This window comes from Asterias amurensis, chromosome 17 (genome assembly GCF_032118995.1).
Source record: "Asterias amurensis chromosome 17, ASM3211899v1".
In the NCBI taxonomy this organism is placed as follows: Eukaryota; Metazoa; Echinodermata; class Asteroidea; order Forcipulatida; family Asteriidae; genus Asterias; species Asterias amurensis.
Window position 1 is genome coordinate 8,606,479 of NC_092664.1, and position 27,438 is coordinate 8,633,916.

Consider the following 27,438-nt stretch of genomic DNA (forward strand, 5'->3'; position numbering starts at 1 on the left):
GTGATATAGCGCCCTCAATTGACCATTTTAGGGACAGTGTCACGGATTGTCACTTGAGGGCGCTATACAAGCAGACCATGTTATTATTTTCTGACGGGCTCCTTTTAAAAACTTCAAGCTTCTTGCATGCATTTTTCAGTTTTTAGTAACGTTGTTGTTCGTCCATTGTCGTCCGCAACCGCAGCACAATGAAGCTCGTAAGTCTGCACATTTTTACCTTGTTGTGAAATCAGTAAATTCAGAAATCTCGCTTTACCGGCATGCCAGTGTGGATTTTTTGCGCTTTGCATTTTTCTAAACAAAAAAAGTTGTTTTAATTTTATCATGTCACTTCTAGGTGAGTGATAGCCCCACTTGTGTGGCCAAGGATAGCTAAATCCTTGGCCACACAAGTGGGGCTAGCTGAGTGACTGTTCACTTAACTTTTGCACATCCTTTTTTCCATTTAATAGTTTATAGGCACTTGCCTTTAGACTCGAGACAGAGAGTTTATTGTGCAGGCTCAATTATGAGCAGTGACTGAACTGCTGTGTTATGTTTTATTAAGACTTAATTAAATAAATTAAAGGCGGAATGTTGGTTGTTATTTTTTATTTAAAAAAAAAGTATAAAAAAAGGACCTTGGTGGTTTTTTTTCTTTTTCTGTATGTCAGCTGGAAAAAAAAAACCACACACGACTTTGCATCATATTCATAGCCACTACTTAGCATAAATAGTTCCAATGAATAATATGCTGGACTCCCTCCGTTTCTTGGCCCTACGCCCAAGGCCAAGTACCTTCAGGGAAAAGTTTCTGTATCAGGCCACCACTTTTTCATTCGACATAAAATAGTATATCTAATTTACCTCAATGAGATATCCTTTTTGTAAAAATGAGTGAAAAAGTGGCACATTAAAAAACAAATTCAGAATAATGTGCACGCATGTTTTAGTGTAATAAGATGAAAATTTTCGGAGCTGGCAATCGCTCAATAGTGTTGGCGCCATGATGTTTACGGATGTGTGTAAGCAAAGCATTACAACTTGAATACAAGTAGTCCTTGGTCAAGTTAGTATCTTTTACTTGCAGCGTAACGGAATCAGCAACAGGAGTAAAACAGTGCAATGTAGCGACTCAAAACATTTGATGGATGGTGAACAGCGGTGGTGGTAAACCGCACCTTCCATGAAATTTCCTTAACATTTGTGTCTCTCTGTTTCATTGCAGTATTGCCTTTCAGATCATCCCAATGCTCCATGTTTACTCCTGACCTTCAAGAATACCACCATTCTCCTGGACTGTGCTTTGGATCTATCGTCATTCCAACATTTCCTACCACTCACACTCGTCCCAAGGTACAAATATATTCCTTTGTCAAATTGTCTTGGCCACTGGTTTTCCTAATTTCCCGTTAGTATATATTTTGATTATTTTCATTTAAATATTTTCTCTCTGTTTTTTTTCTCTCTTTTTACCACTTCTGCTCTACACAATCATTTACTTAAATTTTGCTAATCTTTGCCTTTTTGTTAGTCTGTTTTTTGAAAAGCAGAGCCTGAGGAGGGATGCCTTGCAGGAAATAAGGCATCCCTCCTCAGGCTTTGCTTTTCGCGATTTGCCCCCCATCACTTCTGTGTTTTTTTCCCTGTGATATGGAAATGTGAAAGAATGGAATTTATGATGTGTAACTTGCTTGATGCAGACTTCAGAATTTTCCGTATTGTGTGAACTTTGACTGAATCAAAGAAATTGGTGTAGAAATGGAAATGGAAAAATAGGATTAAAATAATGACTAAAATAAAAGCGAGGAACAAACAAATACAACATTTTACAACTCAAAATCCTTCAATATCTTGTAAAAATTATGATACAAAATGTAACATTTTTCATATGGCCATATTGACCAGTGTATTTACTCAGAAAATTCCCTTGAATGTACAAAGTCTCTCTCTCTTAGTAAAAAAAAGACAACATTTTAATCAAGATCTTCGACCTGATGCTCTTCTTATTTTTTAGCCAACGCTTGAACTCTCTGCCCTCATGGAAGCCGCCATCAGGTGAACCAGCAGCAAAAGAAGACTTGAAAAATGTAAGCTAAGATTATATGACTGCAACGGCACACTGAAGGAGATTCTGGGCTTAAGCCTCCCTCCCTCCTTCACCCTCTGCCTTTGGGTGTGCTGATTTTTTACTATTAGATATTGAAGGGGGGATGTTGGCAGAACCCCAAAACTGTCTGTTCTGTGTGAGTGTCTTCGTTTGCATTTAAGCTTAGCGTCATTGTTTGAATGTTTTTGCTTGTCTTTTCATTCAGGAGTTGAAGGAATGCAGTGGAAGGGTGTTTGTGGACAGCTCCCCTGAGGTGTGTGTGCCAGAGGTGAGATCCTAGGGATAAATCTGAGGCCGAGTCCGAATTGGCGGCTACGGCTAGGACGGTTGCTGAGGGTGTTGCTAAGGATGTCCTATACTTCATTGAATGAAGTCACAGACATCTAGCCATAGCCGTAGCTGTATCCGCCAATTTAGAGGCAACGTCAAAGGGTAGACAGAGAAATATCCGCTCTTTCAAACGATGGTGGAAAGAAAAAACACACTGGTATTTATTATGCGATCCACTTAAAATTAAGCGGACTGTTCCAAAATGCTTAAATACCAATGAAGTGCCATATGATACTTTACAGATCGCACATTTAAAAGAATTGTTCCTAGAGGCTGTTTGGTTCTTTTATAAAGAGGGGCTTCAGTGTCAAGTTCAGTTTTATGATCCACTCATTCTCCACAAATATGAGTCTATAAAAAAAGTTAAAAGTCAAGACGGTCAAAATTTCCCGCTTGATTGATGCCCTCCAAGTGCAATTTTGTCAAATAAGAAAAAACCCATTCAAACGACGTCACAAATATTGAGTCTCTATAATGTTGTACAGCTCAGTTGGTAGAGCGCCTGTACATCAACCCGTAGGTCATTGGTTCAAATCCTGTTCTAGTCCATGTTTCTTTGCTTAACCCAAATCAATTAAAGGCAGTGGACACTAATGGTAATTGTCAAAGACTAGCCTTCACAGTTGGTGTATCTCAACATATGCACAAAATAACGAATCTGTTAAAATTTTAGCTCAATCGGTCATCGATCTTGCGAGATAATAATGAAAGAAAAAAACACCCTTGTCACATGAAGTTGTGTGTGTTTATAGATGGTTGATTTCGAGACCTCAAGTTCTAAATCTGAGGTCTCGAAATCAAAGTCGTGGAAAATGACTTCTTTCTCAAAAACTATGGCACTTCAGAGGGAGCTGTTTTTCACAATGTTTTATACTATCATTTTTTCCCCATTAGAAAGGTTTTATGCTAATAATTATTTTGAGTAATTACCAATAGTGTCCACTGCCTTTAACAATTTTCCTTTGTGGTTTATAACTTGATCTTCTTTGGATCTCCACAGCTTGGTGTACTAGACTTCTCTACAGTTGATGCCATCTTGGTGTCTAACTACCACTGTATGCTGGCACTCCCATTCATTACAGAGGTAAAGTCTGATTTTCATTACAAATTTTTAATGAAATTAAAAGCAACCATGGTATTACAATGTATGCCACTTTCTTCACTTTGACCATTGTTCAGATGAAAGATAAATTATCCCCAATGCAAATTTAACATCTATTAAATCGTTTGCAGTACCCGCTGCTAAAACATAGGATTTGAATCTGCCTCTAGCTACCGGGCAATCTCGGTGGTCTAGTTGGTATGACACTGCTCTAGAATTGCAAAGGTCGTGGGTTCGAATCCCACCCGAGTAAAATGCCTGTGATTTTTTTCACAGGACTCGGGAAAGTACTGAGTATACAGTGCTACACACATCGGTGTATATGGGTAAAAACCAAAAATTAATATTCTTTATCCCCGATGCAAATTTAACATCTATTAAAAAGAAAGATAAATTGCTGTTAAATTGGCACGGACAGTACTAACTGCATAATTATTAAATTTTGTCAACGGAACTTTTCCTTCTTGTTATTATCAATACTAATAGGGTTGGTGTAGTGGTATATTTCTTTGCCTTCCACCTCTATTTGGTTTTCAGTCCCTACCTAACTGCAAGGGTTTTCCCTGGAGTAGTCCTCTGGGGTGTTCCTCCCACATCGAAAACATCTGAAAATTCCTTCTTTGTCTTCTCTCTACTGGGTTCTTGGCTGCAGTGATTAAATTCGCTTTTATGAGAGTTCTTGGCTTCTTGGATTTAGGTACTTTTTGTAACACAAAACACAATGTCCACAGATTTACATTTAACTTACACCGTTTGAAGATAATGATAGTAGAAAGCATACCTTAAAATATTAGTTGATGAGGTGCTGTGGTTTTTCAATTCAATTCAATTCATTAAGGTTTATTAAAAAATATCACAAAATACACAATATTTTTGAGAAATGAGTAAAACAATGTCATGAAAATACGTTTTTACATGCTAAAATAATTTTCGTCTCATGATCACTGAGACGAAAATTATTTTCATGACATTCTTTTACTCATTTCTCAAAAACTAAAGCACCTCAGCAAGTCATATTTTCAGGGAAGCTTTCTACTATCATTATCTTCAAACTGTGTAAGTTTAATGTAAATATGTGGACATTGTGTTTTTTGTCCTACAAAAAGTGCATAGACCCTTCAATGACAGTTCTCTTCTAATATTCTTTTTCTAGTACACTGGTTTTAGAGGGACTGTTTACTGTACGGATCCGACCCAGCAAACTGGCAGGTAAGAGTTTGATTTTGATCACTGTGTGATAAAGTGCATTTCAAGTCCTGTGGGAGAAAAAAATCCAAAGAATTCTTTGGTGAAATTCTAACCTACAGCCTCTCATGTCCACAGAACACTTAGGTAGGATTCTAACCCATATCCCCTCATACAATAGGATACTTGGGTGGGATTTGAACCCACAGCCCTATCTGTCCTCGGGGTACTTGGTTAGGATTCGAACCTACAGCCCCATTTATGAGGATGAGTACTTTATGCTTGAGTGGTCACTCAACTTAGGAACCAGCGGTTGTTTATGTCAAAAGAATTTGGATAAGACAGGGTGTACTTTTTGATCAGAGACAGCCACTTCAAGGTGAGGGTTACACTTAACTTCCACCAGTAGCATGTTGCCACCTACGCCTGGGGCTGAAACCTTTGTTGCCCCCTTCAAGGATGTAGGCATGAGTATCATCCACTAGGAACCTGGCTGGTAGTGCAGAATGCAATACCCTCCCACGTTTTAACAAAGCAATTTTGTTTTAAGTGCCTTGCTCAAGGGTGCACGTGCCATGAGCGAGTATCGAGGCCACACTCTGCTGCTGAACTAGACCGCTCGGCCGTGACATGACACGGAACAAGAAGGAAGAAAAAAAACCTTTGGATTGTGACTTGCTTGGACTGAAGTTTGAATGGCATCATATGCGCTATAGCACCTTGTAAACCATTTCATGGTGCTATAATTCAAACGTAGTCCCACATACCTTGCAGGGAAACGCTGTATGTTAAAGCGGCTAGAGCTTCACTGAGTGACGGATACGACCGCTGTGTAAGAAGCCACTGTTATTTGTGTTATTATTATTTCCTCAGGCAGCTGATGGAAGAGTTAGTGGAATACATGGAGCGAGTTCCCAAGAAGAGGACGGCTGGAAACTGGAAGAAGCCGTCCTTCTTGAAGCTACTACCGGCTCCTCTCAGAGACGCACAGTGGCTGTCTTCATGGAAGGGTTGCTACACAAAACATGACATCAACGCTTGCCTGTCCAAAGTACAGATCACCGCATTCTCTCAAAAATTGGTTAGTTGAATTGGTTTAATAGTTGAATTGGTTTAGTTGAATTGTATTAGTTGAGTTGATATGGTTGAATTTGTTTAAACTAATTGGTTTAGTTGAATTGGTTTCGTCATGACATTGACGCATGCTTGTCTAAAGTACAGTTCCTGGCACTCTCTGAAAAATTGGTTAGTTGAATTGGTTTAGTTAAATCGGTTTAAGTCGTTTCATGTGTTAGTGGACAAAGGGGTTGTTTGTAGTTGGTGTTGATGCATAATTTTTGTTTTGTCGATCAAACTCAGTTTGGACACCCATATAAAGATGTTTCTCATGGACATTAAAAATTCTATTTGCTCATATTCAATATTTTTCAGTTTCATTGTTTTGTCTTGTTGATGGAAATTCACTATGTATTGACTTATCATTGAGATGCTTTGAGATGGCCTTGGTTGTGTGATGAAGCGTTATGTCAATACTGCGTATTATTATTATTATCATTACTGTTTATGATTTAGATGTAACTACCACTGTTTTACTATCGCTTGTTACTTTGACTTATCCACAGAATTTATTTGGTTCCCTGATGGTGTCTCCGCACAGTTCCGGCTACTGCTTAGGGAGCTGTAACTGGGTCATCAAGTCAGACTATGAAAAGGTAATGTAGGATCTAAAGTAATGAGGTACCTTGAAAGGGCACTGGGGCCCATTTCATGAAGCTGTTTACTGAAAAGTTTATGTAATTATCTGGTTTGCGGTAGCACCATAATTATCTGTTTTCTGGTTGATTATGTTCTTTTGAGAACTTGTCTACTGCTGCAGAGAAGATGATTCAGAATTTAGGAGACTTCTCAGTTCTTAAAGGAACTATCCTGCTCATTAACTTCTAATAAATAATAATAATAGTATAAAATTTATATAGCGCCAAATCCATTGAAAGCAATACTCCATGGCGCTTAACACAGAGAAACATTTAAAAACCAAATCCCCAAATAGATAAACAGAAAAAACAACATACTACCTGGGCGTAAGGTAGAAAATCGGCTGGGACTACTACTTTTCCTTTAGTGGATAGAGTGGACTTCTCATTATTAACTTCACTGCCGCAGAGTGAGTCCTTAACTGGTCACAAGAAATCAAGTTGCGACACTGTGACTCATTGTAGCCAACTTTCTTTGTCACGTCTTCAGGTTTGTTATGTCTCCAGCTCTTCCTTCCTGACGACCCATTCCACCCCGATCCTCCAAGACCCTCTTAAGAACAGCGACCTTCTCTTACTAACGAGCATCACACAGACACCAGCTTATAATCCAGACAGCATGCTGGGAGAGTTCTGCAGTAATCTTAGTGAGTAATCATTTATCTATATTAATAAAGCCGTAACCTGCGCCATCTTGGATTACAAAAACCAAAGGTATACGTTTCCAATTCACAGTGTGCACCAAGGTGTATTAAATTTAGTGAATCAGTGATAGCGATTTTCTTTATGAAATGGTGGACCCCTTGTACTTTTTTTTGTATAGCTATGTATCATTCATCATAAACTAATTTTGGGTTAAACAAAGATCAAAATATGTATAGAGCTGGATTTGAACCATGACCATCAATTTTATGTGCCGGTACTCAATGAAATAATTACATGGGATGCATAGAGCATTGAACCCCCATAGAGATATCATATAATCATCCATACTATTAAAGCCGTAACCTGCGCCATCTTGGATTAGAATAAGAAGGTCCACCGCGTCGGTTTTGGGGTGTGGTGACTTACCTGCATTCTCTGCGATGGGGTCCTTTGATATGACGGGGTGCCAGAGTCCGTGGATGGTCAGTCAAACTCCCTGGTGCGAGTCATCTGGTTGGCTGGTTTGGTCGGTGACTCTCCATAGTGCAGTGGGACACATTTTAAATTACAGGTTTCCTTGAGGTTCAAGAGTGGTCTCGTCCATGGTTCCATCTCAAAGCTCTTCATCCATAACTTCCCAATCGCAAAAACTTCCCAATCCCAATCCTAATTTTGATTTTATTCCTTATTATTCCCTATTTTTCTCCATGCATGAGTACCTCTTTTCATTATTTTGCGTTTGGTCCAAAAATATGGTAAATTCATTCGAAGGTTTTTCCCCTGTTCTCTTTCTCCCAGCTGTCACAATAAAGAGTGGAGGGAATGTACTGGTGCCGTGCTACCCATCGGGTATTATCTTCGACCTGTTTGAGTGTCTGTCTGGTTACATGGACTCCGTTGGATTGACGCAGATCCCGATGTTCTTTGTGTCCCCGGTTGCCGATAGCACGTTGGCTTACTCACAGATATTCTCTGAGTGGTGAGTGAAGCCACGTTTATACTTCCTGCGAATGCGAATGCGAAGCGAATTTTGACATCACTGGGCTGTTTTTCGCAGCGAATGTTTCGCAGGAGTTGAGCACAAGTCATCGATGTGAATATTCGTTTGTGAATTTGTGACGTCAAAACGTATTGCATTTGCATTCGCAGGAAGTATGAACCTGGCTGTTAGTCTGTTTTCACAAAATAGCTAAGCACGAAACAACTTTGCTTTATACAATGATAAGCTTGTTAGCCAAAATATCATTTCGCACAAGCTATCTATAACCGGTATCCTACTCATTTTAGCTTAGCAGAAAACTGTTCAACTGTATTTTCATCTCAGAATGAGTGATGAAGGAAAGTCTATTGTTTTACATCAAGGGGTAATCACAATTATCAATTTTTCTTTTCACAGGCTTTGTGGACAGAAGCAGTCCAAAGTGTTTCTGCCAGAACCACCTTTCCCCCATGCAGAATTGATCAAAACTGGCCGTCTGAAGCATTTCTCATCAATACATGGTAAGTATTGTAGTCAGTCTCAATGTTTTATCTCTACTTAAAGACAACTATAGGGGCCTACGTACGTCCCATGATGGAGTACTGTATGAATTAATAAACTTAAATAAATTTGACTTCCCTATACGGCCTCCACTCAGGCAAAAGAGAAATTTAAAACAAATTAACAGAATATACCAAAGTTACAAAAGCAATAAATTAATTATTTTAAGTAAAAATAGGAAAATTGACTGTTGTCACATTAGGGCCAGAGCATCTGCCCGTTTAATTGTTACTTGTTGATGAAGTGTTGGGATCAACATTACAACCTCTTTCCCAGCGTAGGTCTGAAGCCAGCCTCTGTCTCTTTTGCAGATATATTCATGGTAAATGTGGAATCAGTGTGTCTGCCCTGGGTTGTTCCTATAAGAGTGTTTAAAGGCAGTGGACACTATTGGTAATTTCTCAAAATAATTATCGGCATAAAACCTTACTTGGTAACAAGTAATGGGGAGAGGTTGTTAGTATACAACACTGTGAGAAACGGCTCCCTCTAACATGACGTAGTTTAGAAGTAATTTTCCACGAATTTAATTTCGAGACGAAGTTTAGAATTTGAGGTCTCAAAATCAAGCATATGAAAGCACACAACTTCGTGTGACATGGGTGTTTTTACTTTCATAGTTAATCTCGCAACTTCGATGACCGATTGAGTAGTGCTGGGCGAATAGTGAAATTTTGTTATTCGGATACCGCTGGCCAACTATCCGAAATTAACCGGATATTCGAATAGTTTTTTCGCCGCTAGAGGGCGCTATAAAAAAAAAAATAAATAAATAAAAAAAATATTTTTTTTTGCCGCTAGAGGGCGCTGTTCGTTTGTGAATGAGATCTTATGGGCGGATTGATATTAGTTTTGGACAGTGTCACTCGGTTCATTCATAAAAATGACCGGATCTAATTTAAAGATGGCGATTTGCTTTTTCTTTTGATCGTGATTGACTCTACGTGAAGGAAAACTTTTGTAATCTTTGAACAAATTACGTCAGAAATGTCATTGTTTTAACTCTTCACGGAGGTGAGCATAGTTAAATACTTAATATATGCTGTTTTATGCTGTCTTAATAGAAGTTTCATAAGGATTCAGACAAAACAATTCATATCAGTTGTTGCCCGACGTCCGCGGATATTCGGATATTAAAGAATATCCGGTTACTCGGTTGTAATTACAGAATTATCCGGTTTGTAAATAGGTATTCGCGCCCTATGCGGATATCCGGTTAAGAAAAAAAAGGCATTCGCGGTTACGGATAGGAAAACCTATTCGCCATTAACCGGATATTCGAATAATTCGCCCAGGCCTACGATTGAGCTTAAATTTTCACAGGTTTGTTATTTTATGCGTATGTTGAGATACACCAAGTGTGAAGACTGGTCTTTGACAATTACCAATAGTGTCCACTGCCTTTAAGTGTGAAACCAGCCTTTCTGCTTTTTCTAACCCATACACTGTTGCTTTGCTGATGACTATTTCATAATATTTCAATTTGCAGGTGAATTCAGCGATCAATTCAAAACACCCTGTGTAGTCTTTACTGGTCATCCTTCACTCAGGCTGGGAGACGCTGTGCATTTCATGGAGATGTGGGGCAAATCAAGCACCAACACAGTCATCTTTATAGGTAATAATAACATCCTAATAATAACGTCTTAATAATAGCGTTGTAATGATACTATCGCAGAAATAGCATCGTAATGACAACGTATTAATAAAAACGTCATAATAATAACAATAATTAACTGTAGTAAGAGACATCATAAGGACAATATATCAAGTGAAATGGAGATGGGCTAGACACACTGCCCAAAGACATGACAATAGATGGACTAAAGAATAATATATTGGCAACCAAGGACAACCAAAGAGGTAGACAGAGAAGAAGATGGAGAGATGACATCAGGGTGTATGCAGGAATAACATGGACCAGAACTGCAAGAAATAGAAACGAATTGCATTTACATGAAGAGGGCTACATCTTGCACTAGATGACACAGCCTAAATGATGATGATGATGATGATGATGATGAATAATAACATCATAATAATAACTTTGCCATGATAACATCCTTATAGTGAAATTGTATATAATAACATCGTAGTAATAACATCGTAGTAATCACAATTTTGGTGTAATGGAGTTGGACTATACAAAATGTGCTATTTTTGTCTGAATAAACTATAAAACTTCAGTTCCACTACAGGCACTGGACACTACTGGTTGTTACTCAAAATAGTTATTAGCATAAAACCTTACTTGGTAACGAGTAATGGAGATCTGTTGATAGTATAAAACATTGTGAGAAACGGCTCCCTCTGAATTAACGTAACTTTCCACGAATTTGATTTCGAGACCTCATCAGAATTAGATTTTGAGGTAAAAATCAAGCATCTGAAAGCACACAACTTCGTGTGACAAGGGTGTTTTTTCTTTTACTATTATCTCACAACTACAATGACCAATTGAGCTCAAATTTTCACAGGTTTGTTATTTTATGCATATGTTGACATACACCAAGTGGGAAGACTGATCTTAGACAATTACCAATAGTGTCCAGTGTCTTTAACAATATGTGACAAGCTGAGCAACAAAGTCAGATCTAATATAACTTTTTCCCCATTGATTGCACGCGATGTAGGTTTGTGCATTAAACTGCAATAAAGTGCTATATATAAGAGCTACAAATTATAAATATTGTTATTGTTTTCAGGTTACAGTATCTTATCAATCAAAATGGATTATCAAGCCTGTGTTTTTTTATATTTTGTTTTGCTAAACAATTTCTCATTGTTTCTCCTTTACAGAGCCTAGTTTTTCCTACTTGGATGCTCTAGCACCATTCCAGCCTTTAGCCATGAAGGCTTGTTACTGTCCAATCGACACTGCCATGAGCTTCCCTCAAGCCACTAAGATGATCAAAGACCTCAAGGTAACAATCGTTTATGTAATAACTTACAGGGTGAGTCCAAAAGAAGTTGACCAATATTTATGATTTAAAAACAAAACGACAACTGACACTCAAAACTCAAGTGATGCACATAATAAACAAGCAGTCTTTCCTGCTTATCTGAAAAAAAGAATGAAACAAATTGATCATTTCTACGAGAAGTTATGCTTGTTTTACTGAAAGCACTCGTGGTTGTAGCTGTCCATGGAATGATAATGCTTGACTGAATCTACTCATCTCAGTTAGTAGCTAAGGGTATTCATTTGTTTTGTCAAGTATTCAATTGACAGCTTGCAAAATGAACTCCTCTCAAAGGAACATTCCAGAATTGGTTTTGCTAACAAAACAGTTGCTGGCAGTGTTAGCACTTTATGTAATCCACTGTATACATTAACTGACAAACCTGTAGAAGTTTGAGATTGATTGGCCATCATGGTCGTGTAAACCGATTACACATTTTGCATTGCATCGATGCCAAAACAAAAATGAATAAAACGCTCACTGAGCGATAAACGCCAAACGCGAAATTAGATTATTTATTTCTCATCAAATATGACATTTCAGACAGAAGTATTTCAAGGGATGTTTTCTACTATCATCATTATTAGACCGTGTAAGTTTTATGTAAATCTGTGATCTTGACGATTTTTGTTTTTTTGCCAATTCTGTAACGTTCCTTCTTTCATTCTATTATTTCTAATAAGCAGGAGAGAGTGCTTGTTAGATATGTGCTGTACTGAAGTTTGTTTTGAAAAACCTCACCAATCCTGGTCAACTTCTTTGTAACTCATAGACCTAACAAGTCTGTTCATGACATCATTTTAGAAGCTTACCCTTGGCTACAAATAGAAGGTTTGGCCGAGTGGTCAAGTGTTTGTAATGTTTGAAAAATTGTGGGATAGTTTGTTTGAGACGTGTTTTTTTAGGTTTGCTTTTGACTTTTAACCTCTGAAATATTTATCATCTTCTACAGCCTCTGAATGTCGCTCTTCCAGAACGCTACCTCTCCCCACCAGCATCACAACCCTTGAGGACAGATCTAGTGGTGGAAGTTGTAAGTACTCGACGCTTATAAGTCTCCCCTACTATCAGGCATGAAACTTTTCAGCTGATCAGCTGATTTCCTCTTTTTTCTTTTCAAAACAGTGCCATAGAAAACGGAAAAACACTGTACAAAAGTTAACTGTGATCAGTTATTTCCTCTTTTTTTTGCAATTAGAATGTTGCATGCCTGTACTATTGAAACTTTTACTCTGGATTGATGAACTATGCCAATCTGTGATATGACATTGTGTACTGAATGCATCCACACAGTTCACAGTCAACCCTCCTACTTTGGTTTGCAGTGGTTTTGAATGGCAGATAAACTATGCCACCCTGCAACAATAAGATATCATGTGCTGAATGTGTTACTTGGTAAACCAATCTTGTTACTTTTGTTTTCTTAAAGGAGCCAGCCCCGACCCCATACAAGCGAGGTTGCGTCATACATCTCCCCATCAAACGGAGACTTGAGAGGATTGAAATCACACCAGAGGTAAGTTCAGAATCACTAGAGGGCGCCATTTATGTATGTTTGACCTCCGGAAATAGGTCCCTCTTCAGGTCACTCAAAGTCCCTCGGGGGGAATAGACGTACACTAGTTACCTCATTGCCAGTCAATATGTGTATAACAGCACCGGACTCAAGCTCTTGGTATGTTTGACGGCAGAATGTGACGCACCACATTTTAATTTTGGAAAACCTATGTGGAACATTTCTGTATCTCAGAGTATTACATGTAGTTAGCAAAATTTTAGGCATTTGCTAGAAATGCTTCAATTAACACTAAGCAATTGTTTGGTGTCTCAGCCCGGATGCTTCTGTTTTGATCATTTTAACCAGGTGCATTTGTCTAACAATTATTCCCCGTTTTTATGCTGCATATAAAATAATGTTTGTAATGCCAGTAGCATAGGAAACAAAGGGCCTCGGACCAGAGTTATTAGGTTAACTTTTTTCTAGACATAATGTATGTTCCCTTGTCATTTTGATTAGTGTCTTACAGTGTTTTGTTTTACTGTCATGTTATTGCTAAATAAAAAATAAAAAATTGTAATTATAAAAATAATAATAATAATAATAATAATAATGGTTACTGCCTAGGGCTTTTAAATTTGGTAAGAGACTGATTTTTGAATCAAAAACCATTTTTTGTCCTTCAGCTTGCAGAAACACTTGCTCCAATAGAAGTTAAGCCCGGTGTGTTTGTTGCCACGGTTACAGGGACTGTAACTGCCAGAGATAACAAGTATATATTGCAGGTGAGGTTTCATATCAAGTCACTGAAACATTTCTTTTCACACTCACAACAAGACAAGACAGAATCATTAGGACACATAGCAGTACATTACAAGCAAAGAGAAAACATGACTAATGATAGTGAACAAACATTAATGTTTAACGCCATTGGACACTTTCGGTAAACAGTATTGTCCTAGGCCCACACTTCGTGTATCACAACTTCTATACAAAATAACAAACCTGTGAAAATTTAGGCTCAATCGGTCATCGGAGTCGGGAGAAAATAACGGGAAAACCCACCCTTGTTTCCGCAGGTTTCGCCGTGTCATGACATGTGTTTAAAATAAATCCGTAATTCTAGATATCGAGAATTGATATTGTTTTAATGTTTTCTCAAAAAGTACAGCATTTCATGGAATAATATTTCAAGAGAAGTCTTTCACCACTACTTTCTGTAAACCCTGTAAGTTATTTGTAAATCTGTGAACTTTTTTTCTTTTTCTTTTCTGTACCGAAAGTGTATAATGGCTTCAAAGCTTATGAAGCTCCTGAACCAGCACAATCTGGTGCACCTTCCTGTCAGCAAATTGGAAACTTTCAAATCAGCATAATGGAAATTAATGTTTAAATGATAGGAGGCTCCTAAACCAGCACAACCTGGTACACCTTCCAGTCAGCCAATCAGAAACCATCAAACCCTCAATATGCAAATTAATATTTAAATCATAGGAGGCTCCTAAACCAGCACCACCTGGTACACCTTCCAGTCAGCCAATCAGGAAGCGTAAGAGAGATGAGGATGTCGGGGTGACAGAAACAGCTCAGCCAAAGCAATATGTCTACGGGAACCTAGATGTAGAGGAACTTGTACAAGCTTTGGCTAAGGTATGGACAGTTAAAACATGTAATTATTATACATATGGATTGAAAATGAGATCACTAGAGCATTTCTAACCTCATGAGGGACTCTGAGTGACCAAAATAGGTACCTCTTCTGGTTGCTAAAAACTATAAAACCAAGTATTTAATACATACTATATAATTCAAAGCAGCTCTTTTTACCTGACATGAAATATACAATTAGTGTAAATATTGTACTTTGACTTTTTGGTGCGAACAAAACAAATCAACTGGAATGGAATTTGTAAGGGTTCAAATTCTGTTTTCATCATTTTTTTTCAGCCAAAAAGAAGTCTAGATGTCTTATACGCAGGCTTCGGATTTACATGCCAGTGCTCTACCAACTGAGCTGTTGAGTGCTATGTTGTCATTATCTTTTTACAGAGGGGTCCATACAGTTTCCCTGTGTGGTCCAAATCCTGCTCTAGTAAATTTGTCTTTGTTCAACTTAAATTATTTTAAGTTTACCCGATCAGGTTCTCCCAAGGTTAATCACTGGATGTTATTCATATTTTTTTCGTACCCCTGGCTGCTCTTTGTGTATATAATGGTAACCTTTATCCTTTCTATTCAGAATGGAATCACGGATGTCAAAGTTGAAGATTCAGCATCGGGGCATATCATTCATTTGGTAAGTCATTTTTTAATTTTGTTGACTTTTACAACTCGCTAAGTTGCATAGGTGGGGGTTGAACTACAAAGATGTTATGACCACTTGAAACTATTTAAAATCTTGCCTACAATACGGGAAAGCTCCAGTAAAACCCATGGACGTAGTATGCCAAAATATTCACACCAACGCGTGGTCGTACAACTTGGGACTGTACTGCTTAAATTGCAAGTAAAACTGACTTTAGCTGTTCTCACACTTTTCTAACATGGTATACATAAAATATGAAAGGTTCACTGCAGCCTCATAACCAGAACAAATGCTGTGTGTCTATGGGTTAGCACACTCTACCCCTATAAAAAGAAAATACCCCAAATCCAACTTGCAGCTAAGATCTAAGAAGTGGGGTGTATTGGATGTCAATGTGTTCAATTTCTATGGCAGGGGTCAAAATTGCCACTAGCCTTCTAGCCCAGGACTACCAGATTTACAGCCGGGCTACTGATTTTCCCAGTTTGATAGCCCCGCGGGCAATTGGGAAAATAATTCAAAAATCAATATCACAAACGGCAATTAATTGAGCTGATGGTGTACTGTAAAGTTTGGGCCGTGACTCAAGACATAACGTGTTTTTTGGGGATATCAAAATCTCATCAGGGCTTCTAAAAAATATTGGTTACTAGCCCTGCTGCCTACCATAAAAATATAATTAATTTTGACCCCTTTATGGGGCTTTGAAGTTAATGGTGACTGTATAGGTATCACTCGCCCCAAGCTACATTTGTAACTCTTCTGGTAATGGTGTCATCTGGCTATGTTCCACTAGGGATCTCAAAAATTGTTTGATTATTTGTTTGGTACAGTCGCTGACTGCGCGATATCTTAGAGTAATGTTAAAGAGTTGAGTTGGGCCTCAAAAACTTGGGAAGGTATAACAATAATCATTATAATAATAATAATCATAACAACTGCATTTCTATAGCGCCTACCCCCTCCAAGAGAAAGTATCTAAGCGCTCAGAAAACAAAAGAATAATTATGTATATGATGAACAGAACTGTTTTGAGAAGAGTCTTGAAACTTGAGATAGTGGTGGCTTGTTTGATGTGTAGAGGGAGGTTGTTCCACAAATGAGGTGCAGCAAACTGAAAAACTATGTTGACCTCAATGCTTTGGTGGGATTATTAGGGATCATCATTTAGGGATACATAAAGCAAGTGTATTTACAGCGTCATAACATGGGTCGAAGAGCTGTCACAGGTAAAATACAAATGTAGGGTACATGTGTCATATATTTTCAGTGATCAAGTTTGTTTCCATTGTCATAAAATGGCTCATTAAACTTAATGGAAGAGCAGTTGCCCAGGGCAATCAGCAGTACTACTGGGTCGTGTATGGTCAGTGAAAAACCCTGTTGTTTTGAACATAGTGCTCTGATAGTCTTCAGGAGAAAAACCTTCGTCAGGTTCATTTTTGTATGAAACACTGGCATGCCGCGCCGAATAAACAGAATTCTCCAATCCATCTGTTTCTTATTTTGATATACCAAATTCAAAACAACCATAAAGACTTTGACAATATAAATCGCGATTCTGCTTGTTAATTGGTTGGTATTAGTCGAACCTTGTTTTTGAAGAAAATTTCAACAGGGTGTGAGGATAGAGGTTGACATTGCATTTGAAAAACTCTTTGTAGTGACACAGCAGCCCAGGGCTGTATACTCCCCAGGGAGCTAAGAAAGACTACAGCAGTATCAGCTCAATGACCAGGGCACCGTAAAGCGCATTTGTGAAATGTGCTAAAATAACTAGTTATTATTTTAATTACTATTATCTTGAAATCGGCAATAAGTTTATTCCTCCCAAAAAAAATTACTCTACTTTTCTCTGATTGATAATAAATTATCTCAATTTTTGATTTTATATTTCCAACAGGGAGTAATATTAAAGAAAAAAGTAATACAGGATTAATAAAGCATCAGGGTAAAAAATTAATTTAATTATAAAATTGGAAAATAGACTCTTTGAGCCTAGCAGAGTCTTTCTTAAAGGCTGAATGACAACTAAACACTCATGAACAGGTAACTAAGTGTAATTTTTTTTATAAGCAGTAGTGTGGAAATGCATGAATAGAGAAAGGGAGAGGCAGCAAAGGGTAGGGGGGTTTTGAGTTGAAAGGTCATGTTTAAAGGTCGTGTTGAAAGATCATGTCAAAAGGTTGATGGTAAATTCCTTTCTGCGGAAATTGTTGCTATTGTTTACGACAGAGGGAAGTTTGATAATTATATTGTCGAAGCACATGATGTAAATTAGCGCTAGTAGTAAACCACATGTGGTCAGTTATTATCGGTAAACAATAAATGTGCAGGTGGGGGGGGGGGGGCAGAAAGCACATAGAAAAAGCAAGGGATGAACAATAAGTATATAATAATAATAATAATAAGATTGGGGGGGGGGAGTTCTGGGTTTTGAGGAAAAGGGCTGCTTAGACCTCAAGAGGTTGGGGGAAAAAAGGACAAAATCAACCGTGGGAAGAGGGAATAAAAGTGCTTAATTAGAACCATTTGCCCTACACTTATAGGGCACTTTAAGTGCAGAAATCCCCGAAGAGCAATACCATGAAACTGGACCCCAATAATCTATACCTACAACTTAATTTCAATCTCCCCTACTTCCTCCATCATAACCAGTTGCGTCAGATTTATGGGAGACCAATATTACACATTATTAAAACTACCATCAGGTAGCTCATGAATCAATACCTTTTTACTTAAAGTACCGACCATGCGGACTATTGATTGCATTGTCGAGGATAAATTAATCCAACCAAATTATTCACACTCCCATCCACACATGTGTGATAAACTGATGGTTATGACACCAAAAAATGATATAAATTTCATAAAAATTTAATTAAATTGCCGACATTGATGGTGTAAATTCTGAGCGTTTCAGAATAAAATATAAAATTCACTTTGAATTATGTTGATGGATAAAGGCCTACTGTACATTATAGTTTGAATTTTTTGTATTTTTTTGTGTGACTTTCCCAGCATGTTAGACAAAAGACAAAAAACAAACGGGGGATTTGTGCTCCAGTCAAAAGGTCAAATTCATTTCCATTTTGATTTAAAATCAAAATTCAGGAATGAAGTCAAATTATCCGTACAAAAATACACAGATCTTTTTTTTCTGATGAGTGACGTCTTCAAGTTTTTTTTTTATGTTTACAAAAGATGCACTGGAAGGTACCAAATATGTCTACAATGGCACTTTACTCATTAAAGGCACTGAACACGTTTGGTAATGGACCCTTCCCATGAAATATGCTAATTACATTCACGCATGCGTACAGACCCTGTTGGTTGGCATATACACCAAAGAGTTGTGCACTAAGCAGACGCGCAATCGCGTGTGCGTCACGCATCCATTAGCCGTGAACAAAACAGCGCGATTTTCCCTCATTTTGCCAAACAAAACGTTAGTGCGCACGCGCTATGTGCAATTTACATATTTCATGGGAAGGGTCTATTGTCAAAGACCATTCTTCTCACTTGGTGTATCCCAACATAAGCATAAAATAAAAAAGCCTGTGAAAATTTGAGCTCAATTGGTCATCCAAGTTGCAAGAAAACGATGAAAGAAAAACACCCTTGTTGGACGAATTTGTGTGCTTTCAGATAGGAATAAAAGACTTCTGGCTAGAAGTCTTTTATTATGTTATTGAGAAATTACCTCTTTCTCAAAATCTATGCTACTTCAGAGGGAGCCGTTTCTCACTATGTTTTATACTATCAACAGCTCTCCAATGCTTGTTACCAAGTCAGTTTTGAATTGAATATGTTAATTTTGAGCAAACACCAAACATGTACCCTTTAACTTGAAGCGAGTGACTCAATAATTTTCTCATTTTGATCAGAACTCTGTCTTTTGGAAAATAAATGGAGCACATAACTGCAATTGACCTTGGAGCCCCTCTTAAAATTTTGCTTACACAGGTAAAGGGAAATATACCTTTTACTTTGAGAAAAATACCTTGCCTGGATAAAAGCAAAGTATCTAGCCTGTTGACATAAAAAACAAATTTAGGGATTTATAGTTCAAGCCTTAGATTTATAGTCCAGCCAAGCCACTTAAAACTGAAAAAGCAAAATAGAAGGTTTTGCTGTGCCTGGCAATGTCTTCTTTGTTACAAACAACCTGCAGTTGCATTCCTGTAAACAAAATCAAGTAGTGTTTGTAGAAGGTATCACAGTTATTTTTTTGTTGAATGTGCTTAAAATAAGTTTTCATTTATTTGAGTAATGTTTTAGAACTCGCTGAAGGAAACATTTTAAAGACCTGCCTGAACAAAAATGTCACGTCGTGAACTTTGCTGAATTTCATTTAAAATAATTTGAATGAATAAGGAAATCGAGTCATATGTTTATAAATAAATTTTAATTGTGTAAAAAAAACAACATTTTTGAATTACCTTAAATGCAGTGCTTTTCTGACAGATTTGCAAAAAGCTCTGTTACATAATCACTTTAATGACACGGCTGTCAAATCAAGTGGCGATGGTTGAAAAATGGCTCATGAGATGAAGCAATTATAATACGGCACCGGTACTTGAAAGGGATGCAAGGTGACGAAGTGCTTATCGATGTCGAGTGATACAGAAAACTGTAACTAAAACAAAATTTGTTTGCTGGACATGAAAGCATTTATAATAATCTGAGTGTTCACAAAACATCCACTAACAAGGTTGATGATCTTTGATTTGTTGAAATTGTGTTGCCTCCTTCTGTGGAATTTCTTTCTGTGGAACCTCTTGCTTTTGTTTATGGTTTACAAAGAGAGGAACATGATGGAGTACATAATGCTTACCTATTCTCGAAGCATGTGATGCAAAGTAAAGCTTTTAGTGAACCACCCATGGTCGGTTTTTGGATGGGAGACCATATTGTAATGGTTGGTGCTATGCCTGATACATGATAGAGCTCCTTAGCATAAAGCTGCGTCTTTCAGAAAAGAGAAGAGCTTGCCTCAGTGTCTTTTGACTGGCTGTGTAAAACTTAGTTTCGCACATTAAGCAACAAGTCTTATTCCATAGCCGGCCCCATAGAATGGAACATCAGAGATTCTTCTTCCTTACTCAGACATTTAAAAAAACTTCTCAAAACCATATTCCTCTTTTCTATTTCTGTTTAGCATCTGTTATAGGGTCTAGGTTTAGGCCTACCGTGAAAATCTTTGATCTTGTTAAAGGCACTGATACTATTATTAATGCATCCTCTCTGAGCATGATTGGGGTATTGTGTTGTCATGCAAATTTAAACCAGTACGCATTTGCACAATAAAAAAGACTAATCTTTAAAGGGACACGTTGCCTTACATCAGTCAAGTTGGTCTCTGAGAAGCGTTTGAAATCGTTTGTTATAAAATGCATATGGTTAGAAAGATGTTTTAAAAGTAGAATACAATGATCCACACAAATATGCCACGATCAGCCATTTTATGGAGTCAAAAATTTGACTCCACTAAATGGCTGACCGTGTTAGTTCACGACGTAGGAAACCTGTGCAGATTCGAGGCGTATTTGTGTGGATCATATTGCCAACCATCATTTTATAACAAATGGTTTCAAATGCTTTTCAAAGACCAACTCGACCGATCAAAGTCAACGTGCACCTTTAACATTGACTAGACACGTAACAGACATTTATCTTTGGTTCCATATATAGCAAGCGGAAGACACAATAATCCAACTCGAGGAGGGATCAACGCATATTTTCTGCGAGGGGAACGAGCCACTTAGGAGAAAGTTGAGAGACACTCTGATTTCGTGTTTGCCAAGTTTTTGAAAATGTTTGGCCTCCGTAGAGGCAAGTGTTTGAGAACTGACGACCATGAAAACAATGTGAAAGTCTCAAGGAATTCTCACTGAAATGCTGATGTTGTCAGTCAGAGTGGTTATGGCCTTGAGTAAGACCTTGTCAATCATGGTACTATGTACTTCTGGAGTTTCTCTATAAGTCTATGCCCTGGGGGTGCTAACACGAGTTAGGACTATGTGATAAGACACTAACTTGGATCTAACTGGAGGTGCTGCTTGTTTTTAATTGAGGAGCTAATCGCAGATACTATGTACTGCAGGATCTAGTGGCAGATACTATGAAGTAACTGGAGATGCTGTGCTCTAGGGGTTCAAACTACAGGTACTGCGTGTATATAATTAGGGGGCCAACTTCAGGTATTGTCTACTTGAGGTGCTAACTGGAATTACAGCATGTATTTTCTTCAGGCCCTATCTGGAGGTTGCATCATATGTACAGCTTACCCAGAGGGTAATTTAGGTGCTTACTGGTGTTACTTCAGGTATTTACTTCAGGCGCTAACTGGCAGGTTCTATGGACTCAAGGCACTCAATTAAAGCACTCTGTTTTTGAGGTGCTACATGGAGGTACTATGTGCCTGTGGCTCCTATGCTACATGTAAATGTACATGTATGTAAAATGCAATAACCAGAGACACTTTGTGCTTCAAACGCTAACTGGAGTTAGACATTACACAACACTTGAGGTATTACTCTTCATTAATATATTCAATTAAAAAACACACAAGACTGCCGGACTTGTCCAGTCATAAGATGACTGGCCCAACACTAAAACCACTGGCCTCGTGTCCGCAGTCCAGAGTAAAATTCAAGCCCTGGGGAGTATTATAGTTAAACTGAGATGGCCGAGATAGATCTCTAGTGATAATGAACGCCTTAAAGCTTATAAGCTGCTAAAGGCCAGGCTTTCCTCTTGAGGGAGAAATTCCAATTAGTGGATTTAGTAGTGGACTACAATGAAGGATACCTTGGGATTATATCCACTTTGTAAGACCTGGGCCCAATTTCATAGAGCTGCTTAAGCACAAAACAATGAAGCGGTTAAGCAGAAAAAAACTGCTTAGCAATCAATCGCTAAGCAAAGATCAAGTAGGGCACCAGTTGCAACAACATAAACTTTATGAAATTTGGCTGGTAACCTGTTTCTCCTATATAAGCATGATTTTCACAGTAAAAACGGATAAAAGGGCACCGCACCAGTCACGTCTTAAGCAGAACAAAATGCTTAGCAAATTTCTTTACTAAGCAAATAATGAGTGTGGCACCAGTTGTAACAAGGTAAACTTTAAGGAATTTCCGCTTGTAACCAGTTTTTGTTAAGCAAGATTTGTATGTGCTTAGCAAGTTTTCATGATTACAGGCTTCATGAAATTGGGCCTTGCTGACCTTGTTTTGGTTTCTCAGCTATGTCATCTGGAAATAAAAACAGTACAAAGTCTCACCATGGAGGAAGGTCTCCCATGCCTTGCACTTTCCTGTCTATTTTTACCCTGCAAATTGCAGTTGCTTCTCTGTAAATGAATTATAAATAAAGGAATCAAAATATATTGGTTCAAGAGTAGATGTCTCAATTATTCAACGCCCACTGTCTGTCTGAGGAGGGAATCCCAATGGCAAATTCAGTTTTGGTTTGCACTCATTTTCCTATAGAGAGAGTCTTCATGAAAGTTAGGAAAAATAACAACTTCATTCATTCATTCCTTTCATTCATTAAAGGCAGTGGACACTATTGGTAATTACTCAAAATAATTATTAGCATAAAACCTTTCTCGGTAACAAGTAATGGGGAGAGGTTGATAGTGTAAAACCTTGTGAGAAACGGCACCCTCTGAAGTAACGCAGTTTTCGAGAAAGAATTTATTTTCCACGAATCTGATTTCGAGACCTCTGATTTAGAATTTGATGTCTCATATCAAGCATCTGAAAGCACACAACTTCGTGTGACAAGGGTGTTTTTCTTTCATTAATATCTCGCAACATCGACGACCGATTGAGCTCAAATTTTTTGTTATGCATATGTTGAGATACACCGACTGTGAAGATTAGTCTTTGACAATTACCAATAGTGTCCATCCAGTGTCTTTAAAGGTTGATTAAAAACCAGGTGGCAACCAAAGGCTTAATTGAGTGACACATAGGAACATTCAATTTACAATGTTTAAACTTTAAAACCAAACGATTATATAAGCTATACTGTGGGCTTCTTACCATGAGTTTTATTGCCTTCGATTTTAAGAGTGATTACCAAACGAACACCTTCGCTTTAAGAAGTTAACTTGAGAAATAAAACACCCAAGGCGTGGGAGAGCGGATAAAAATACAACAGTGTGATTTCTAGACTAATAGTATTTCCTTATTTAAACTGCAAAAATAGACTACCTCTTATATGTTTCCTTTTAATGACATTTCAACATCAGGAGCATTAAAGGGTTTTAATGAAAGAATAACAAACAAAGCCATGGTAACTCTGAAGGACCAACTCGACCTTCAGTACAAACGTGTCCACGTAGCGTTAGTTACCATAGCAACGCATCTAAGGAGGTTCTCCGTAATAGGGTTTTTATTAATGTCTGGAAGTGATCAATAATTTATCTTTAAAAAGGTCGATTTGGGTGAAGGGTAGTTCCCTAGTATACAGGTAGGCGTTATGTACAGGAATGGTAGGGATTAAATACACTGAACACCTTTGATTGTTGTCAAAGACCAGGGCCCAATTTCATAGAGCTGCTTAAGCAAATATTTTTGCTTCAGCAAAAAATTCATTGCTTAGTAAAATCAGATTACCAGCCAAGACTCCACTCAATTGTTATGCTAAGTACTAGTCATAAGCTAAATACTAGTCATAAGCAATGTATATGGCATGACATTTTTGCCAGTAACATGTGTAAAATAAGCGAGCTATTTTCGTGCTTAAGCAAATTTTTTGCTTAAGCAGCTCTTTGAAATTGGCCCCAGTCTTCTCACTTGGTGTATCCCAACATATGCATAGAATAACAAACCTGTGAAAATTTGAACTCAATTAGTCGTCGGAAGTTGCGGGAGATTAATGGAAGAAAACACCTTTGTCGCACAAGTGTGCTTTTAGATGCCTTGAATTCGAGACCTCAGCTGAGGTATAGAATTCAATTCAAATATTTTAGTTGGAAATTACTTTTCTCTCTTAAACAACGATACGTCAGAGGGAGCTGTTTCTCACAATGTTTTATACTATCACTCTCCATTGGTCGTTACCAAGTAAGTTTTTATGCCAACGATTATTTTGAGCAATTACCAATAGTGTCCAGTGCCTTTAACGCACATATAAACTTTATTCACTGTCAATCATAGGCTAATAATGACAATATGCTAAACGATGGCTCTGGAAATTGGTTTGTTTGATTAGCATTATGTCACTTTGTCAGAGTTGTTGAGAATAGCTTTCTGTGCACAGTCAACCCTCCTACTATTTAATCATTCTAACACCCACTGTGTTTTTGAATAGTAGGTATTCATGTACTGACTGCAATGTTGCATGCATGTACATGTACAAACAACATTTAAACGGATCAAGTTCGTGTGGCCATGCCATATATTGTTGCATGTTGTTCCATAAAGAATTCCCTGTGTACATAATATGTTCTTAATGTCTTTGCTATAGTCTTTGCTATTGTCTATTGTCTTTGCTATTGTGTAACATTTCTGTTCCTCAACATTTTCTGTTTGTCCTTACCGTAAAATATCATATTTTCTAGTGTTTTCGATTTTAAATATTGCTTCGATCCCTGGGAGAGGCACTACATTAGGTCGGTAACCGTTACTAATAACAATTGCTATTGAATAATTAACCGTTATGTCAATCCCACATAAAGCCCAAAAGGACAGCCTATACATGATACTTACCACATCGCCAATAAGTACCAATCCGTTGCCGTGCCCCTGAATATGAGCTTCTTGTCATTGTGGTTTTAAAGGCATTGTACACTATTGGTAATTACTCAAAATAATTGTTAGCATAAAAGCATAAACGAGCAATGGAGAGCTAGCTGTTGTGAGAAACGGCTCCAGCTCACTGAAGAAACGAAGTTTTTGAGAAAGTAGTAATTTCTCACTGAAATGTCCAGATAAATGTTATTTCACTTAAAACCATTATACACTTTCGGAACAGAGAAATAAATAAAAGTTCACAGATTTACAAATAACTTACATGGTTTACAGAAGGTAATGGTGAAAGACTTCTCTTGAAATATTATTCCATGAAATGCTTTACTTTTCGAGAAACATTAAAACAATTATCAATTCTCGTTGTCGAAAATTACGGATTTATTTTAAACACATGTCATGACACGGCGAAGGGTGCAGAAACAAGGGGTTTTCCCGTTATTTTCTCCCCACTCCGATGACCGATTGAGCCTAAATTTTCGCAGGTTTGTTATTTTGTATAGAAGTTGTGATACACAAAGTGTGGGCCGTTGACAATACTGTTTACCGTAGGTGTCCAATGGCTTTAACCCTTTACCTAGAGTGGCTTTTAGCCTTGTTTTTGCCGAACTTGCATAAAAATAATTTCTTTATTTCTTTTAAATAATGACGTGTCGATCCAGTCGTAGCCGTTTAGTTAGCCATAGACACTAATTGGGGTTGAGGCCGTTTCTATGAGCAAGCAATCGCGCTCGGTCGCAGCGTCAACGTGGTTTCGTTTTTCAAAGGACTTTGGAAATCACCCATTCCCTTACTTGCTTACCGGTACTTACGTTTCAGTTTGGTATAAATCACTCTTAAAAGTATCGGCAATAAAAACTTTGGTTTAGAAGCCTGTATCAGCTTTGGAGAGTATAGGCCTACATCATATTGAGAAACATTTCACCTCGATGTAATGTGTTTATGGAAAAAGATATCAGGTTGTATGCCTTGAATGTTGTTGAAAAGCTTTACTATAATATCAGTAACGTCTCTCAGAATGTGTATTCCTATGTGTGGTTATGGAAAAGGGTATGGTATCAAGCTTTTTGCCTTAAAGGATTTGGTTGCTTTTTGTAACGCACAACATAATGTCCACAGATTTACATTAAACTTACACCGTTTGAAGATAATGATAGTAGAAAGCGTACCTTAAAATATTAGTTGTCGAAGTTGACAAATGAATAAAATGTCATGAAAATACGTTTTTAAGTGCTTAAATAATTTTCGTCTCATGATCACTGAGACGAAAATTATGTTTATGACATTGTTTTACTCAATTCTCAAAAACTACAGCACTCAGCAACTAATATTTTCATGGAAGCTTTCTACTATCATTATCTTCAAACGGTGTAAGTTTGGTGTAAATCTGTAGACTTTGTGTTTTTTGTCCTACAAAAAGCACATAGACCCTTTAAATTCGTTGAGAAGCGTTACTCCCAGTAACGTATCTCAGAATGTGTAGTATTTTATTAGTAGGGATTAGTCGTTTATGCATGGATAACTCTCCGGATTTTTGGGGATATCTCAAAAACGCGACCACCTTTCGAAATGAAACAGTTGAACGGTTCCAAAAATCAAAGATACACTTTCCATTTAAATATAATGCCATAATAAATGCCACTCTGATATGAACAAAACTGAATCACGTATCTACAATACAAGTGTGTATTTTTCTCTCTCGATCGTGTGTACCTTACACACCCTTGGTTTGCATAAACCTGGTCAAATAATGTGTACTTTGAAATTTGAACGACCGGGGCTCGATTTCACAAAGCACTAAGATTCATCTCAAGATGAGTTTTCAATATCAACTTAGTGATTTGTATTGTGACTTCACACTTTGCTTAGTAATTAAGATTGATACACAAAAGATGAGTATCAACTCTTTGTGAAATCAGCCCCAGTTTTTGGTGTTGGTTCTGTGCCGTCAGAAGTGTCATTTCAGCCCGGTCGGGCGGCTCGATATCGTACGCATCGCGGCCACTGAAGTGATGGTTATAAAGTTTAAAGGGAATCAGATATATTATTTATTGATAATCAGTGTTAAAATTAAAGGCAATACAAACTTTTGGTTAGAAGCAGCCTGCACTAGTTGCTTTTGATAGTTCAATGCATTTTGAGAAACATTTTAATTCGAAGTAATGTTGTTATGTAAAAAGAAATCCTTTTTTGTAACCCTCAAATTTGAATTTTGAGAAACGTTACCGCATAAAGGTTTCCGAGGTTTTTTTTATTACGTGGA

At 37.6% G+C, this 27,438-nt stretch overlaps 1 protein-coding gene across 2 annotated transcripts; it reads left to right on the forward strand.

The window, feature by feature from the left end:
• Positions 1 to 59: 59 nt before the first annotated feature.
• On the forward strand, positions 60 to 23,655 carry LOC139949885 (integrator complex subunit 9-like). 2 transcript variants are annotated; one of them, XM_071948449.1, is made up of 19 exons: positions 60 to 197; positions 1,208 to 1,335; positions 1,997 to 2,069; positions 2,295 to 2,357; positions 3,420 to 3,503; positions 4,675 to 4,730; positions 5,580 to 5,787; positions 6,329 to 6,418; positions 6,951 to 7,107; positions 7,904 to 8,084; positions 8,502 to 8,605; positions 10,135 to 10,263; positions 11,445 to 11,569; positions 12,561 to 12,641; positions 13,038 to 13,124; positions 13,793 to 13,891; positions 14,601 to 14,756; positions 15,346 to 15,402; positions 21,106 to 23,655. In XM_071948449.1, exons 1-19 carry the CDS (start codon positions 189 to 191, stop codon positions 21,223 to 21,225), a joined length of 2,007 nt encoding a protein of 668 aa, XP_071804550.1. In that variant the 5' UTR covers positions 60 to 188; the 3' UTR covers positions 21,226 to 23,655. The 2 variants fall into 2 exon arrangements, with proteins under 2 accessions (XP_071804550.1, XP_071804551.1); XM_071948450.1 differs by lacking the exons at positions 14,601 to 14,756; positions 15,346 to 15,402; positions 21,106 to 23,655 and adding an exon at positions 14,390 to 14,520.
• Positions 23,656 to 27,438: the final 3,783 nt, after the last annotated feature.

What these genes read in the sequence shown, in the direction of transcription:
- LOC139949885 (XM_071948449.1), top strand. An exon ending in CAAAAGAAGACTTGAAAAAT is followed by an intron (nt 2,070 to 2,294) that starts GTAAGCTAAGAT and finishes CTTTTCATTCAG; the next exon opens with GAGTTGAAGGAATGCAGTGG. An exon ending in CTGAGGTGTGTGTGCCAGAG is followed by an intron (nt 2,358 to 3,419) that starts GTGAGATCCTAG and finishes GGATCTCCACAG; the next exon opens with CTTGGTGTACTAGACTTCTC.